Source organism: Bos indicus, chromosome 16 (assembly GCF_029378745.1).
Source record: "Bos indicus isolate NIAB-ARS_2022 breed Sahiwal x Tharparkar chromosome 16, NIAB-ARS_B.indTharparkar_mat_pri_1.0, whole genome shotgun sequence".
NCBI lineage: Eukaryota > Metazoa > Chordata > Mammalia > Artiodactyla > Bovidae > Bos > Bos indicus.
The window spans coordinates 44,489,981-44,502,557 of NC_091775.1; the positions used below are offsets into that span (position 1 = coordinate 44,489,981).

The 12,577-nt window shown below is 53.4% G+C and overlaps 1 protein-coding gene across 7 annotated transcripts in view; it reads left to right on the forward strand.

The window, feature by feature from the left end:
* Positions 1 to 12,577, forward strand: part of CTNNBIP1 (catenin beta interacting protein 1) — a 47,116-nt gene that overhangs the window by 19,471 nt on the left and 15,068 nt on the right. For 2 of the 7 annotated variants that reach the window (XM_070768242.1, XM_070768244.1), the window contains 4 exons: positions 3,516 to 3,643; positions 4,549 to 4,633; positions 9,832 to 9,950; positions 10,538 to 10,646. In XM_070768242.1, coding sequence (XP_070624343.1) covers positions 9,855 to 9,950; positions 10,538 to 10,646 — 205 coding nt within the window. In that variant the 5' untranslated portion in view covers positions 3,516 to 3,643; positions 4,549 to 4,633; positions 9,832 to 9,854. Of the gene's footprint in view, positions 1 to 3,515; positions 3,644 to 4,548; positions 4,634 to 8,757; positions 9,193 to 9,831; positions 9,951 to 10,537; positions 10,647 to 12,577 lie in introns of those variants that run through there. The other 5 variants (XM_070768241.1, XM_070768240.1, XM_070768243.1 and 2 more) reach the window with 4 other exon arrangements.

Below are 12,577 nucleotides of genomic sequence, written 5' to 3' on the forward strand. Positions count from 1 at the left end.
CTTCCCAGAGTGCCGCCCACCCCCTACCCCATCCAGTACAGTGTCTCCCAGCAGTGCCCTGGATGTTTCCCAGATCTGGTCAGTTCCCACATTCTGACTCTGTCTCCAGAACACCTTGGGGATGTGCACGGTGGTACCAACTTCCTCTGAAGGGTGAGTCTGCTGTGCTTCCAGAGCTTCTCCGTGAACCCTGGAGCCCAGCCCTGGCTGCTCAGCCTGTCCTCAGGACCGTCGACAGCAGACTGGAAGCTGGCACGTCAGGCCTCCCCACATCCCGTCTTGCAGCCGCCCCAGGCTCTGATGCTGCCACTGGCCCACAGTTCCACCTGCCAAAGTGTCCCGGGTCCTCCCATCCTCATGCCACAGCTTGAGGCCCAGCCCTCACCTGGCCTATCAGGGATTTCCACCCCCCCTCCCCCGAGCCCCATCCCGTCTTCCCTCTGCACCTCGGCCACAGGGGTCTCAGACTTACCTGACTCCCCTGCTTGAACCTCTCCTCCCCGCTCAGGTATGGTCCAGCACCCCCAAGCCCCTTCACTTGCCTCCCAGACCTCAGCCAAATCTTTTTCCTCAGTTTTCCCAAAGACCTAGCCCCTTCCTATTTCAAGACCTTTACTTGTGTGTGTCTGTGTGTCGGGGGGTGTGACTCATACATACACAAGACAACACATCTCACCCTCAGTAATAGCTCAGAAGTCACCCGCGAGGGGTGCCTGCCCCCAGGGCAAGGTCAGATATCCAGCTGCATGTCTTTGCACTCCCCACGCCACTCCCCCTTTATTTATCAAGAGTGTCTGCGAGCTGTGTTTACCTGGGTGTGACTTGATTCATGCCTGTCTACCCTGCTCACTAGACACCATCATCACAAACAATCACATGCTCACCTGTGTATCCTCAATGCCCAACCCAGGGAGCCTGGCATATAATAAACAGATGCTCAGTAATTGTTTGTTCAAAGAATGTCAGTTCCCCGTGCCTGCAGTGCCCTTCCCCATCTTCTCTACCAGCAAACCCCTATCCATCCTTCAAGACACAGCTTCAGGGTCTTCTGCTGGGAGCTGGTCCCTCCCCTTTGTGTTGTCACTGAGATTTGCACATCCCTTTACTCCGCCACTTACTACACTAGATTAAGGCCTGGGTTTTTTCCTCTCACCTCTGAGCTGCTCAGTGGGAGGTGCTGGGCATGGCACCTTACATGCAGCTGGCACTCTTCGAAGTGTTCTGTTTTAACCTGACCTATCTTTTTGGTTCATTGTTACCTATGATTTTTGTTGTTTTATTTGACTTGTGCAGAGTGGTTTCCTCAGCCATTCAGGTACCTTCTGGAAGGCAGGCTTAGTGTCCTCTCTATCTCCTGCTCCCTCACCTGACACGAGGCTGTGGACACCTAGAGAGGTTTTACTTTAGTAAATCCTTCTGGAGTCCACATCATGTCTACTTAAGGTTACGGGGCCCTCGGCAGTTTGAGAGCACTTGACATACTCTCCCTCATTGTGGACCAGCTAGATAGTTTGTGGGGCTTGGTGGAGGGCCCCTTGTTTAGAAAAATATTCAGGATTTCAAGACGTCGACAGGAGAGCATTAAACCAGGAATGGGGCCCTTGTGAGTGCCCAGCCCTTTCCTGGTGCCTGGCCTCTCACTAATGAAGCCAGTCCCAATCTCCTTGCCTCCACCAAGGGAAGACATGGCAGAGATCCTGATTTCCTCTTCAGTCATTTCAGTTCAGTTCAGTTGCTCAGTCATGTCCGACTCTTTGCAACCCCATGAATTGCAGCATGCCAGGCCTCCCTGTCCATCACCAACTCCCGGAGTTTTCACTCAGACTCACGTCCATCGAGTCGGTGATGCCATCCAGCCATCTCATCCTCTGTCGTCCCCTTCTCCTCCTGCCCCCAATCCCTCCCAGCATCAGTCTTTTCCAATGAGTCAACTCTTCACATGAGGTGGCCAAAGTATTGGAGTTTCAGCTTTAGCATCAGTCCTTCCAAAGAAATCCCAGGGCTGATCTCCTTCAGAATGGACTGGTTGGATCTCCTTACAGTCCAAGGGACTCTCAAGAGTCTTCTCCAACACCACAGTTCAAAAGCATCAATTCTTCGGCGCTCAGCTTTCTTCACAGTCCAACTCTCACATCCATACATGATTACTGGAAAAACCATAGCCTTGACTAGATGGACCTTTGTTGGCAAAGTAATGTCTCTGCTTCTTAATATGCTATTTAGGTTGGTCATAACTTTCCTTCCAAGGAGTAAGCGTCTTTTAATTTCATGGCTGCAATCACCATCTGCAGTGATTTTGGAGCCCAAAAAAATAAAGTCTGACACTGTTTCCACTGTTTCCCCATCTATTTCCCATGAAGTGATGGGACCGGATGCCATGATCTTTGTTTTCTGAATGTTGAGCTTTAAGCCAACTTTTTCACTCTCTTCTTTCACTTTCATCAAGAGGCTTTTTAGTTCCTCTTCACTTTCTGCCATAAGGGTGGTGTCATCTGCATATCTGCGGTTATTGATATTTCTCCCAGCAATCTTGATTCCAGCTTGTGCTTCTTCCAGCCCAGTGTTTCTCATGATGTACTCTGCATAGAAGTTAAATAAGCAGGGTGACAGTATACAGCCTTGATGTACTCCTTTTCCTATTTGGAACCAGTCTGTTGTTCCATGTCCACTTTTAACTGTTGCTTCCTGACCTGCATATAGGTTTCTCAAGAGGTAGGTCAAGTGGTCTGGTATTCCCATCTCTTTCAGAATTTTCCACAGTTTATTGTGATCCACGCAGTCAAAGGCTTTGGCATAGCCAATAAAGCAGAAATAGATATTTTTCTGGAACTCTCTTGCTTTTTTGATAATCCAGCAGATGTTGGCAATTTGATCTCTGGTTCCTCTGCCTTTTCTAAAACCAGCTTGAATATCTAGAAGTTCACGGTTCACTTGACCAGTAGCAAAATGCAGGGCCCAGAAGGCAGTGACTGACCTCAGGTTGCATGGTTGACCAGGGACAGAACTTAACTGGAAACAGAGTCCAGCTCCATGGCATGCTCACTGTTTCTGCTGGCTCTGGGGTCCTGGGAGCTTTGAGCCTCGGTTTCCTCCTCTGTGAACTGGGGACGTTGACCTGATCATCAGGTGGCAAATGGGTCAGCCAATGTGGGTCCCTGCACAGTCCCACCAGGAGCCCCTGCATCCCTCAGACGCCCTCTTCTTCAAGTCACGAATCCTAGGTTCCTCTCTGCACATGGACAGTCTGACCCCGGTAGACAGTAGGGGGCTAATTGGCTGTTGTGATAGCTGGAGGAATTAAAGCCCCTCAGAAGTGGAAGAAAGTTGTCTCTTTTCATCTCCTTTTGAAAGAATGTGGGGACTTGGGTAGACATTTCTCCAGGGAGCCTTGGTATTTCAGAACTTTGATGTCTAGAGCAATAAAAGAGCAATTAATTCCTATAAATGTCTTTCCCAAACGGTTGGCTGAGGGTGGAAGAGGTGGCAGTGGCAGATGACTGCTCTTCCCTTCCCAGGGCCATCTGCACTGCTTGAAGGGCTCTGCAGACCAGAGACCCAGGGTCAAAGCAGCGCCTACCTATAGCAGAGGCTTCTGAAATCTCACTTTCTCTGGAAAACACGTATTCCTCAGCCTCTTGGGTAGGTGAGTAGCTTTCTTCGCAGGGATAGCTGAAGACAGATGGGTTGCAGAGCTCCCCCTAGCCCCTTAGAATAGGTTTCTCAATTATCCAGAGACATCTGTCCTTACTATGGGCTGAAAGCCTGAAGTCCAGGTGGAAGCCCACACATCTCAGTGAAGAGGGCACAGGCGGGCAAGACTTGGGTGCCCCTGCCGACTTCACCCTGTGCCTCTGCCCGCTGTCCGCAGCCTTGCTCCTGCCCGGTTAACCTGCAAAGGACCCAGACCATGAGGTTGTATGTGGGAGGCAGAAGAAGAAAAGAGAGTGTTCTCTGATTCCTGGAAAAGGTGTGTTTAGGGCCAGCAGACGTGAGGCCAGGCTAACAGGCTGTAAATTATCTGTAGCTGTAGAGTATGCGTGTGCATATCTGTTTCTCTGTGTGTGAGAGAAGGGGAGAGAGAACTTATTTTTCCATATACAACTGTAAGTATTCCCCAAGCACAGAAACCCCATGTATGTCTGAGCACAAAATGGGTGGGGCGCCAAGGTACCTGAGCCTGGCTGGTCGTGTTGTCGGGTGGGTGGGACACCTTCTTGGGCAGGTACTTGCCCCTCAGCTGGCAGGAGTGATTCACTCAGGTCCTCGCCGTCTCCCAGCACGGCTCCCAGTCGGCCAGTGACTAACCCCAGGGGAGAAGGGTGTGTGGTGACCTGCTTTGGCCGGAAATGACAGGAGTGCATAGCTGCAGTCAGCACCTTGTCCCAGGGGTGCTGGTGCAAGTTCCTGGGCTGGCCAGACACACAGGTATTTCTGGACCGCCGCATAGGGCCCATTGCCATGAGCTTCCCGCCAGCCAGCCTGGATCCCTCAGCACGGGGTGTGGACTCCTTCAGCCCCTCCCATGACCCGTTTTCTGTGTTTCCACAGGGTGGCATCTTCCTATTTCTCCCCGGCCACAGCCCACCTGTCACAGTTGAGCATCTGGTTGCCTCAAGTTGATTTCCAGAAGCAGGTAAGAACTCCAGGGGCAGGACATCTGGTAACCTGGCCATAGATCAGTGCTGGGGAGGGTCCTGCCTTGGGTACCGGCTCCTGGGCTGATCGTGAAGTAGGCACATCTCGTGTCCTTTCTTCATCGTCCCTAATGATGCTCATGGCTTCAGCTGGGTGGGCTCTTAACGGTGTGCTTTGTGCTTTTGTTGATGTCTTTTAGGCTGTTAAGATATGTGTAATCTGAATTAATATTTTATATAAGCTCCATGAAGCACACCATTATATGGTGTTATATTTTCATGCAACGTAGATACTGTACAGTTGTTAAGAATAAATTTTGAAACATGAGCATGTAAAATATAGCAGAGTTTTTTTTAATGGACAAAACAAAAGGCAAGTGTCGGGATCCATGGGGCAGAGGTAGCTTGTGTATCTACAGGCCCCTACTGCTGTCTGGCCCAGCCTGCGGTTACTCAGAGTTTATAATACAAGCAGGTGCTAGACCACCCTGGGTATAAATGTATATTCCAGTTTATGTAAGTGTGGGTGTTAAACAGCATCAGCTTCAGGTTTATCAGTAAAAATCAGGGCAGGGGACTGTGTTTGTCATGGGGAAGCCAGCTTTCAGAGCCACTAATCAATTGGGTCTGACGGCCGCACATCCCCTTCCCTGGGTCTTTCCTGCACTGCCTCCTGAGTCTCCCACTCTGAGGGCAGCCACTTCCGAGCTGGGGCTCACGTGCACAGAGTGGGTCCTTCTAGTCTCTGGGCAGGAGCGTGGTATCTCACAGATGACCTCCATGGCTCTGAGAAGCAGCGCCTCCTCCCAGGCCGTGACCCACTTTTGTCACTTGGTTTGGTGGGGAGGGAGATGTAATTGCTTTACACTGTCATATTAGTTTCTGCTATACAATGAAGTGACTCCTTCCCAGTGGTTGGGAACCCCTTCCTCACTGTCTTTCACCCACCAGTCTTCCTTCAGCAGAGATGAGGGCTCAGAACCAACAGCAGTGTGTGTATGACATGTTTAGGGGGCTTGTGGACATGTCTGCATGTTTCAGTGAATCTACAGACCGCAGTTTCTCTGAATTGTGTGTGTTCCAAGCAGATACGATTTTCTGGAACCACGCCCACTTTCCCCATGACCCCTGACATCAATGGCATGTCATCCACTCAGCCACAACCTCTCCCCTCACCTCGCCTTTTGTTTGGGTACTTGACAGCTGCCCGTATCTATCTATTTTCTGTTTTTTGGCCTTTCTCTGGTGAGCCTCCAGAATATTCTGTCTTCAGAGAGGGAGCAGGTCTCCCTCTCTGGGCAGTTAACACGCAAGGATTTTCTTAGTATGTGGGACAGATGCACCCCCATCTCAAGTGGTGGGATGTTTCCGGCATCACCCAGAGAACACAATTGAGAAGCGGGTCTCTCAGCTGAGGGCTGAATAAATGATTAATGTGTCCAAATTCACTGTAGTTTGGGCTTATGTCATTTAAACATGCTTCAACGGAGACCAGTTCTTGATCCCTGCAGGGGAAAGTAAGAATTCTCTAGTGAAGTTAATCTGATGTCTGTCAAAATTGTAATGAAAACTTAATAGCATGTTCACTTGGATAGGTGCCAAACCCAAACACTCTTTAATGAACTCATAGCATAGCAGCAACTGAAAGGTCGGTGTTGTTTGGGTTAATTGTGATTTATTCTCTTCAGTTTTCTCCCGAACATTGGCGCCCTGGATGCAGATTCTGCTTAGGACGAGATTGTAAATCAGTCCTGATGTTCCCGTACATCAGGATTGGAGTGTGGAGGGCAGGAAGGTGTGCTTATGCAACCGTCTGCCCTGATCCAGCCCTGGGTGTTCCCTCTGTCAGGCAGCAGCACAGGGTCAGCTCTAGCTAGAGCTCAAAGAATCCCAGAAGACCACAGTTTTCAGGAATGGCAGGAGTCTTCCCCAAGGAAAGACAGTTTAAGAACCAGTCTCTGCCAGGGAAGCATCACGGGGGCATGACCCAGCCTCAAAGACCCATTCAGGTACCAAGGACACCCCAGGCCCAGGGCTGGGTGTGTAAGGCCCCCTGGTAATCACAGCGTGAGTGTGTGGCAGGGGATCCTTGAGGGTAGTGAGTGTGGGGGGTAATGAGTGTGGGGGTAGTGATTGTAAGAGGATTGGGCAGTGAGTACAGAACATCAGGGGTAGGGTTATTGGGAGGAGCAAGATTCTGTGAAATAGACCCAATATAAAATGGTTTCCCAGGTGGTTCAGCACTAAAGAATCTGCCTGCCAATGCAGGAGACTCTGGTTCCATTCCTTGGTTGGAGAAGATCCCCTGAAGAGGGGAATGGCAACCCACTTCAGTATTCTTGCCTGGAGAATTTCATGGACAGCAGAACCTGGCGAGCTACAGTCCATGGGATCTCAAGAGCTGGACAGGACTTAGCAACTAAACAGCAGCAATAACAAAATGATTTTGCACACGTTTACACACACACACTGTCCTGTTGGTTCCAAGCTCTCACACCTCTGCTGGAGGAAGCCTGGCTGGTCAGGAAAGGACAGTGAGGAAGGGACTCTCGACCTTTGTGAAGCCAGCATCCCAAGGTCCTGGGATGCTAAGCAAAACAGAGAAGTGTCCTTAGCTGGATGGAGCTTGCCCCTGAACAGGGGGACAGAGCTTGCTCTGGGGGGACTGAGGGTGGTCTGTGACAGCAGGAGGTCACAGGGTTCAAGCCATCGCTAGGGTGGTTTGAACCAGAAGGGCCTTTGGGGGCTTATGTTGGGGATTGGGAGCGGACAGCACTGCAGCTCTGGTTCTTTTGTGTGTGGCGACACCTAGTGGCCATTCCCTTGTCTTCCACAAGAAGACAGCCAACCGACCATCAGCCCTTGGACACAGAACAAAATCAGAAGGCTTTTATCCCCGGAAGCCCTCACTCCCAGTTCGGAGGCTTCATGGAGCATTTCAGTGTCCTTGGAGAACACGACAGCCCAAAGCAGACAAGTTACTCAGGAACGGGAGTCTTTGGGAAAGCTGAGTTTGGTTATGGAGACTGGATTAGAGATTTGTATTCGACCCTAGGAAGATTGAAGGCAAAAGGAGAAAGGGGCAACAGAGGATGAGATGGTTGAATGGTATCATCCACTTGATGGACGTGAATCTGAGCTAACTCCAGGAGATAGTGAAGGACAGGGGAGCCTGGTGTACTGCAATCCATGGGGTTGCAAAGAGTTGGACATGACTTAGCGACTGAACAACAACAAATTTGACTCTTAAGTGATGTGGATATTGTTGCATGGGGTGGAGGAGGGAGCCCAGAGACCAGACCTCACGGGCTGTCTGGACTGTCCCGTCAGCCACCCGGGCTCGGGCTGTGGGAGGAATGGGTGAGTGAAACACCTGGCCCCAGCCCCCCAGCGAGTGCAGAGACACAGTCATCGAGCACCCAGCAGGTGCCCTCAGGAAGCAGGATGACGGGGCAGCTGGACAGGAGGGCATGGGCAGGGGTGCACCACCTGCTTGGATCACAGTCAAGAAAGGCTCCCCCACAAGCCCTCTAAGCGAGGCCTGGAGAACCCAGGGCAGAGGCTGGTGGGGGAGGAGCCTCGAGGCAGGTCCTGGACACAGGCAGGGAGACAGGGAAGGGGAGGGCAGCAGGGGGAGGAGTGGGAACAAGGAGGCAGGGCCGGCCTGCGGGGTCCCAGCAAGGACATGAAATGTATCCTGAGGTAGGCTGAAGTGAGGAGAAATGTCATCTGTTCTGGTTTGTTAAAATGATCATTCTGGCTACTTGTGTGGGGTTAGGGAGTGGAAGGAGGTGCGAACGCGTCAGCAGGTGGAGGAGCAATCCCCCATAACCAAGCCGTCCCGCTCAGCTATGCTGGGAAGTTAGGACTGTCCCTGCACTGTGCACCTGGCCCGGGGGACGCCCCGGTGGATGGCCAGCTGCCTCTCATTCAGGGTCCTTCTGAAGGCAGCTCACCCCTCCTTCCCCATTACCAGTTGTGAATCGGGCCCTTTTCTGAGCCTGGAGGTGGCAGGGGGCCACACAATGGAAGAGGAATGTGGATTTTGGTGGTGGAAGGAAGGTCCCGTAAGGCACTGCATCGAGCGCAAGGCTGCCGCGAACACATTTTGCATTTTGCCCTGTTGTACGGGCTTCAGGGCAGGAGCCCCTGTTAGCTTTGACAGGCGCCTCCAGGGAGGCTACTGCCCAGAGCTCTGGTGCATTTCTGAGCCCGCCTTTCACCCGGGAGAACCAGCCTTTCCTGGGCTTGCTGGCCCCTGAGGGATGGACGGTGTGAGGAGTGTCCTTGGCCCCAACCCGGCTCCCTTGGTCCTGTGAGCGCAGCTCCTTGGCACCAGGGCCGCCGAGGCTCCACCCCCACCAGCTGCTGCGTTATTTCTGACTCATCCAGGAGTTACAAGTGTGTAACCCAAACCCCTCCACGCCCGGCTTCCTCCCCACTGGCTCCTCCTGGAGGGAGGAAACCCCGGGACTTCTCTCCCGGGACCTCGCCGCTGCAGGTCGGGTCTCCACCGCACCTGGACGTACTGCCACCCGCAGGAGCCACCCTGTGACAGGTGGGTGGGCTGGCGAGAGCAGCAGCTGCAAGCCCCGGGCGGGTGTCTGTGCCTGCAGCCCCAAGCTCGCCGTCCCTATCGAGGGATTCCTTGGAGCCCGGCCCGGGAGCCGGCCTCTCGAACGTCAGGGACTTGTGCAGAGGGAGCTGTCTTGGTGTCTGGGGGCTGGGTACTGATCCCACGGCTTCTCCAGCTTCAGGCCCCAGTCAGCTGCCTTGATCGCGTCACGTTGCTCCTCATGGAAGCTGCCTGCTTTGAGAGCCAGGGACACTTGGGGTTTTGTGCAGCACATCCCCTGGGCTCTTCGTAGCAGGAGCCTGGATGAGGGGGCAACTGGAAGGTGACGCTGGCCAGGAGTCTGGGTCAGCTTAGCCCCCGGGGGCCCAGCAGCTCCACACATAGAAGGGACTGGCCACCAGCGCCTGCTGCGAGGAGTGGTGGGGTTCGGCGGGGGGGTAGCTGCTTGGGCTGGCTGTTGGGCCAGCAGGTGTGAGGGAGGGACCGGCAACTCGCCTCCATGCCAGGCTCTCAGAAACGAGCCCCTGAGGCATCGTGGGCTGCCTGACACCTCCTGCCCGTGTGCGGGTCTGTGTCGTCCTGACACTGTCCCCCGCCCCCATGCTTCTCCTCACTCCGCAGCAGTCCCCAGAGCTGGCCAGGGGATGAACCGCGAGGGGGCCCCCGGGAAGAGTCCGGAGGAGATGTACATTCAGCAGAAGGTCCGAGTGCTGCTCATGCTGAGGAAGATGGGCTCCAACGTGAGTGCCTGCAGGATGTCAGGCAGCAGGGCCCCTGGGGAGGGTGCCTGACGCAGGCAGCCAGAAGGCCACAGCCACCCTCCGTAGCCATGGTCTGGGGAGGGGGTTGCGGGGGCTCTGGTTAGGCTGTGGCCAATTCAGGCTCCTGGGCACAAACACCAGCATGTCCAGTCCTGCCGGCCCTGCAGGGCAGTCTTCCTACCCACTGTGCCAAGCTTGGGCCAGGCGGGTGAGGTTTTCTAAAGGCCCTGACCTTCCTTTCCTCCCCTCTCCCAAGAGCCTTCTTTTCCAGGGGGGCAGGACATCGCCCGAGAGGGCAGGGGGGCTCTCTGAGCCTGGCCTGCCCTAACCTGGAATCCCTGTTCCAGATCTAATTCCAGTGGCAAGCCTTGTGGGCCCCATGGTCCAAGCTTCAGGGGTGGGAGCAGAGGGGTCAGAATCTCACCCTGGGATGGAAAGGTCACATCTCAAGAATAGAGGCCTGGGGAGTAGAGAAGGAGGCACCCCTTGGGGATGAAGCCAGTCTGAGCAGGTGCCTCCAGGGGCAGTTGTGAGCCCCCCCTCACCCAGCTCTCTCATCCTTGCAGCTGACGGCCAACGAGGAGGAGTTCCTTCGCACCTACGCGGGGGTGGTCAACAGCCAGCTCAGCCAGCTGCCCCAGCACTCCATCGACCAGGGTGAGTCCATCGACCAGGGTGAGTGAGGGCCTGCGTGCCCTTTCCAGGAGCAGCAAGCAGTGGTTCCTTTAGAACGCATAGCTCCAGCCCTTGCAGACAGGTGATCCCTGAGAGAGAGGGAGAGGTTCGGGGCAGACAAGGAGGGGCTGAAGCTCCCCCCCACCCACACAGCTAACCCCGGATGGTGGCAGCCTCTAAGCGTGGAGTCTGGGGCACCTCCTTGGCCTCCGAGCTGGTCCCTTCTTCCCCAGGTGGGAGCCAAGGACCCAATCAGGTAATGGGCGGGGGGAATCCCTTTTGGGCCTGGCAGAGGAAGAAGTGGAGGTGTCTGGGGGCCCTGTAACTGCAGAGGCTCTTGTGGTTGCATGTCTTTAGCCTTTGCCTGACCCCTGTCCAACCTGTCCAGGACAAGAAAACCACCCTTGTGTGCAGCGGCCTGGCCTGGTCACAAGCTTTAAGGTGGCCGCTGTGTTCCTGGCTATGGCCCGGGGGGTGGCCCCAGTGGCCCTGCAGGTTTCTATGTGCCTGAGGGAGGTACTCTGTCTTGAGCGCCCTCAGCTAGTGGTAATGACAGTAGTGGGTAACACTGAGTGATTGTTGTCTAGCAGGCTCAGGCTGAGTGCTTGATACACATCATTACATTTAACCTAAAGAGCTACCAGCTGTGTTACTTCTACTTAGCGGGCAAGGAGACTGTAGTTCAGAAGCAGTAAGCCACTGCAGCCAGTTCATGCTGCCAGTTACTGGGAGGGCCCAGAATGCAAACCTGCAGCTAGACTGCAGGGCTGGGTTCCACTCTGCCCTGGAGCCCAGGACCCTGCCCACCATCTTCATTCAGTCTTTTCCTTTTGTTCTTGTTACACTGGCTTGGAATTACTGGCTATTAAATCGTGCAGCCAGGAGCCTGTTTGGTGTAAGCAGGCTCCCAGGAGCTGGGCCCTGGTGGGCGTGTTTGCTGACCCCCAAGGCCAGGGAGGAGAGCCATTCTGGCACACAGGCCAGCTTTTCTTGAGGCTGCCCTTGTTCTCCTGGATGTCACAGGCAGGGCTCTGCCCTGGCACAGGGCCCGGTTCCCGAGCTCTGACACTGGGTGTGACCCGGCCTGTGCACCCAGCTCAGCAGAAATGTACAGGGTGTTCCAGCGGCTCCAACAGCTCCCGGGTCGGCTGCTTGCCCCGGCCATACTCATGCCACAGCCTGTTCCACACCAGCTGCACTGTCAGCCACCGCTGGGAGAGGAGGAGATGAGGGGTGTGTCCCTGCCCCTGTCCTGGGATATCTCTTGTGGGAGAGGCCTTTTCTTTTCCAGGACTGATCTGGGTTTTAGCGTGGGTCCCTCTCCCCTTCTTCTGAAACCTTCCTGCTTTCTTAGTTCCTGGGGCATCACATTTTCTGCCAGCCTGGTCTTGGGCTAACCTGACTTTGAGCTCTGGTTCTAAGACCACCTCTAGAAGAATGCTCTTAATGGGAAAAATCAAAAGAAGCTGTAAAACTGTATGTCAGTGTAGAAAACACTACCACATGTACTCCCCTGCCCCCACCCATATCCACATACTCATGCATAGAACAGAAAAAGCAGAAAGAATATTTAGCAGGTTGTTTATAGAAAATTTTGATAGAGGGTGGGACCATATAAGGCACCTTGAGTTTCTAAGTCAAACGCGTTTTGCTAAAACTAATTTTTTAACATCGCACGTACCTTTTTTTTCTTTTGACATTAAGGGGAAGTTTTTTTTTTAGTCTCTGAACTTTTATTTTTGGTTTTCTAGTTTTCTTTCTTTTTCTTTTAAAAATTGAAGTATAGTTGATTTACAATGTTGCATTATTTTCTCCTGTATAGCAAAGTGATTCAATTATGCACATATATGCATTCTTTTTTTAATATACTTTTCCATTATGGTTTATCACAGGATACTGAATATAGCTCTCTGTGCTAAAGAGTAGGACCT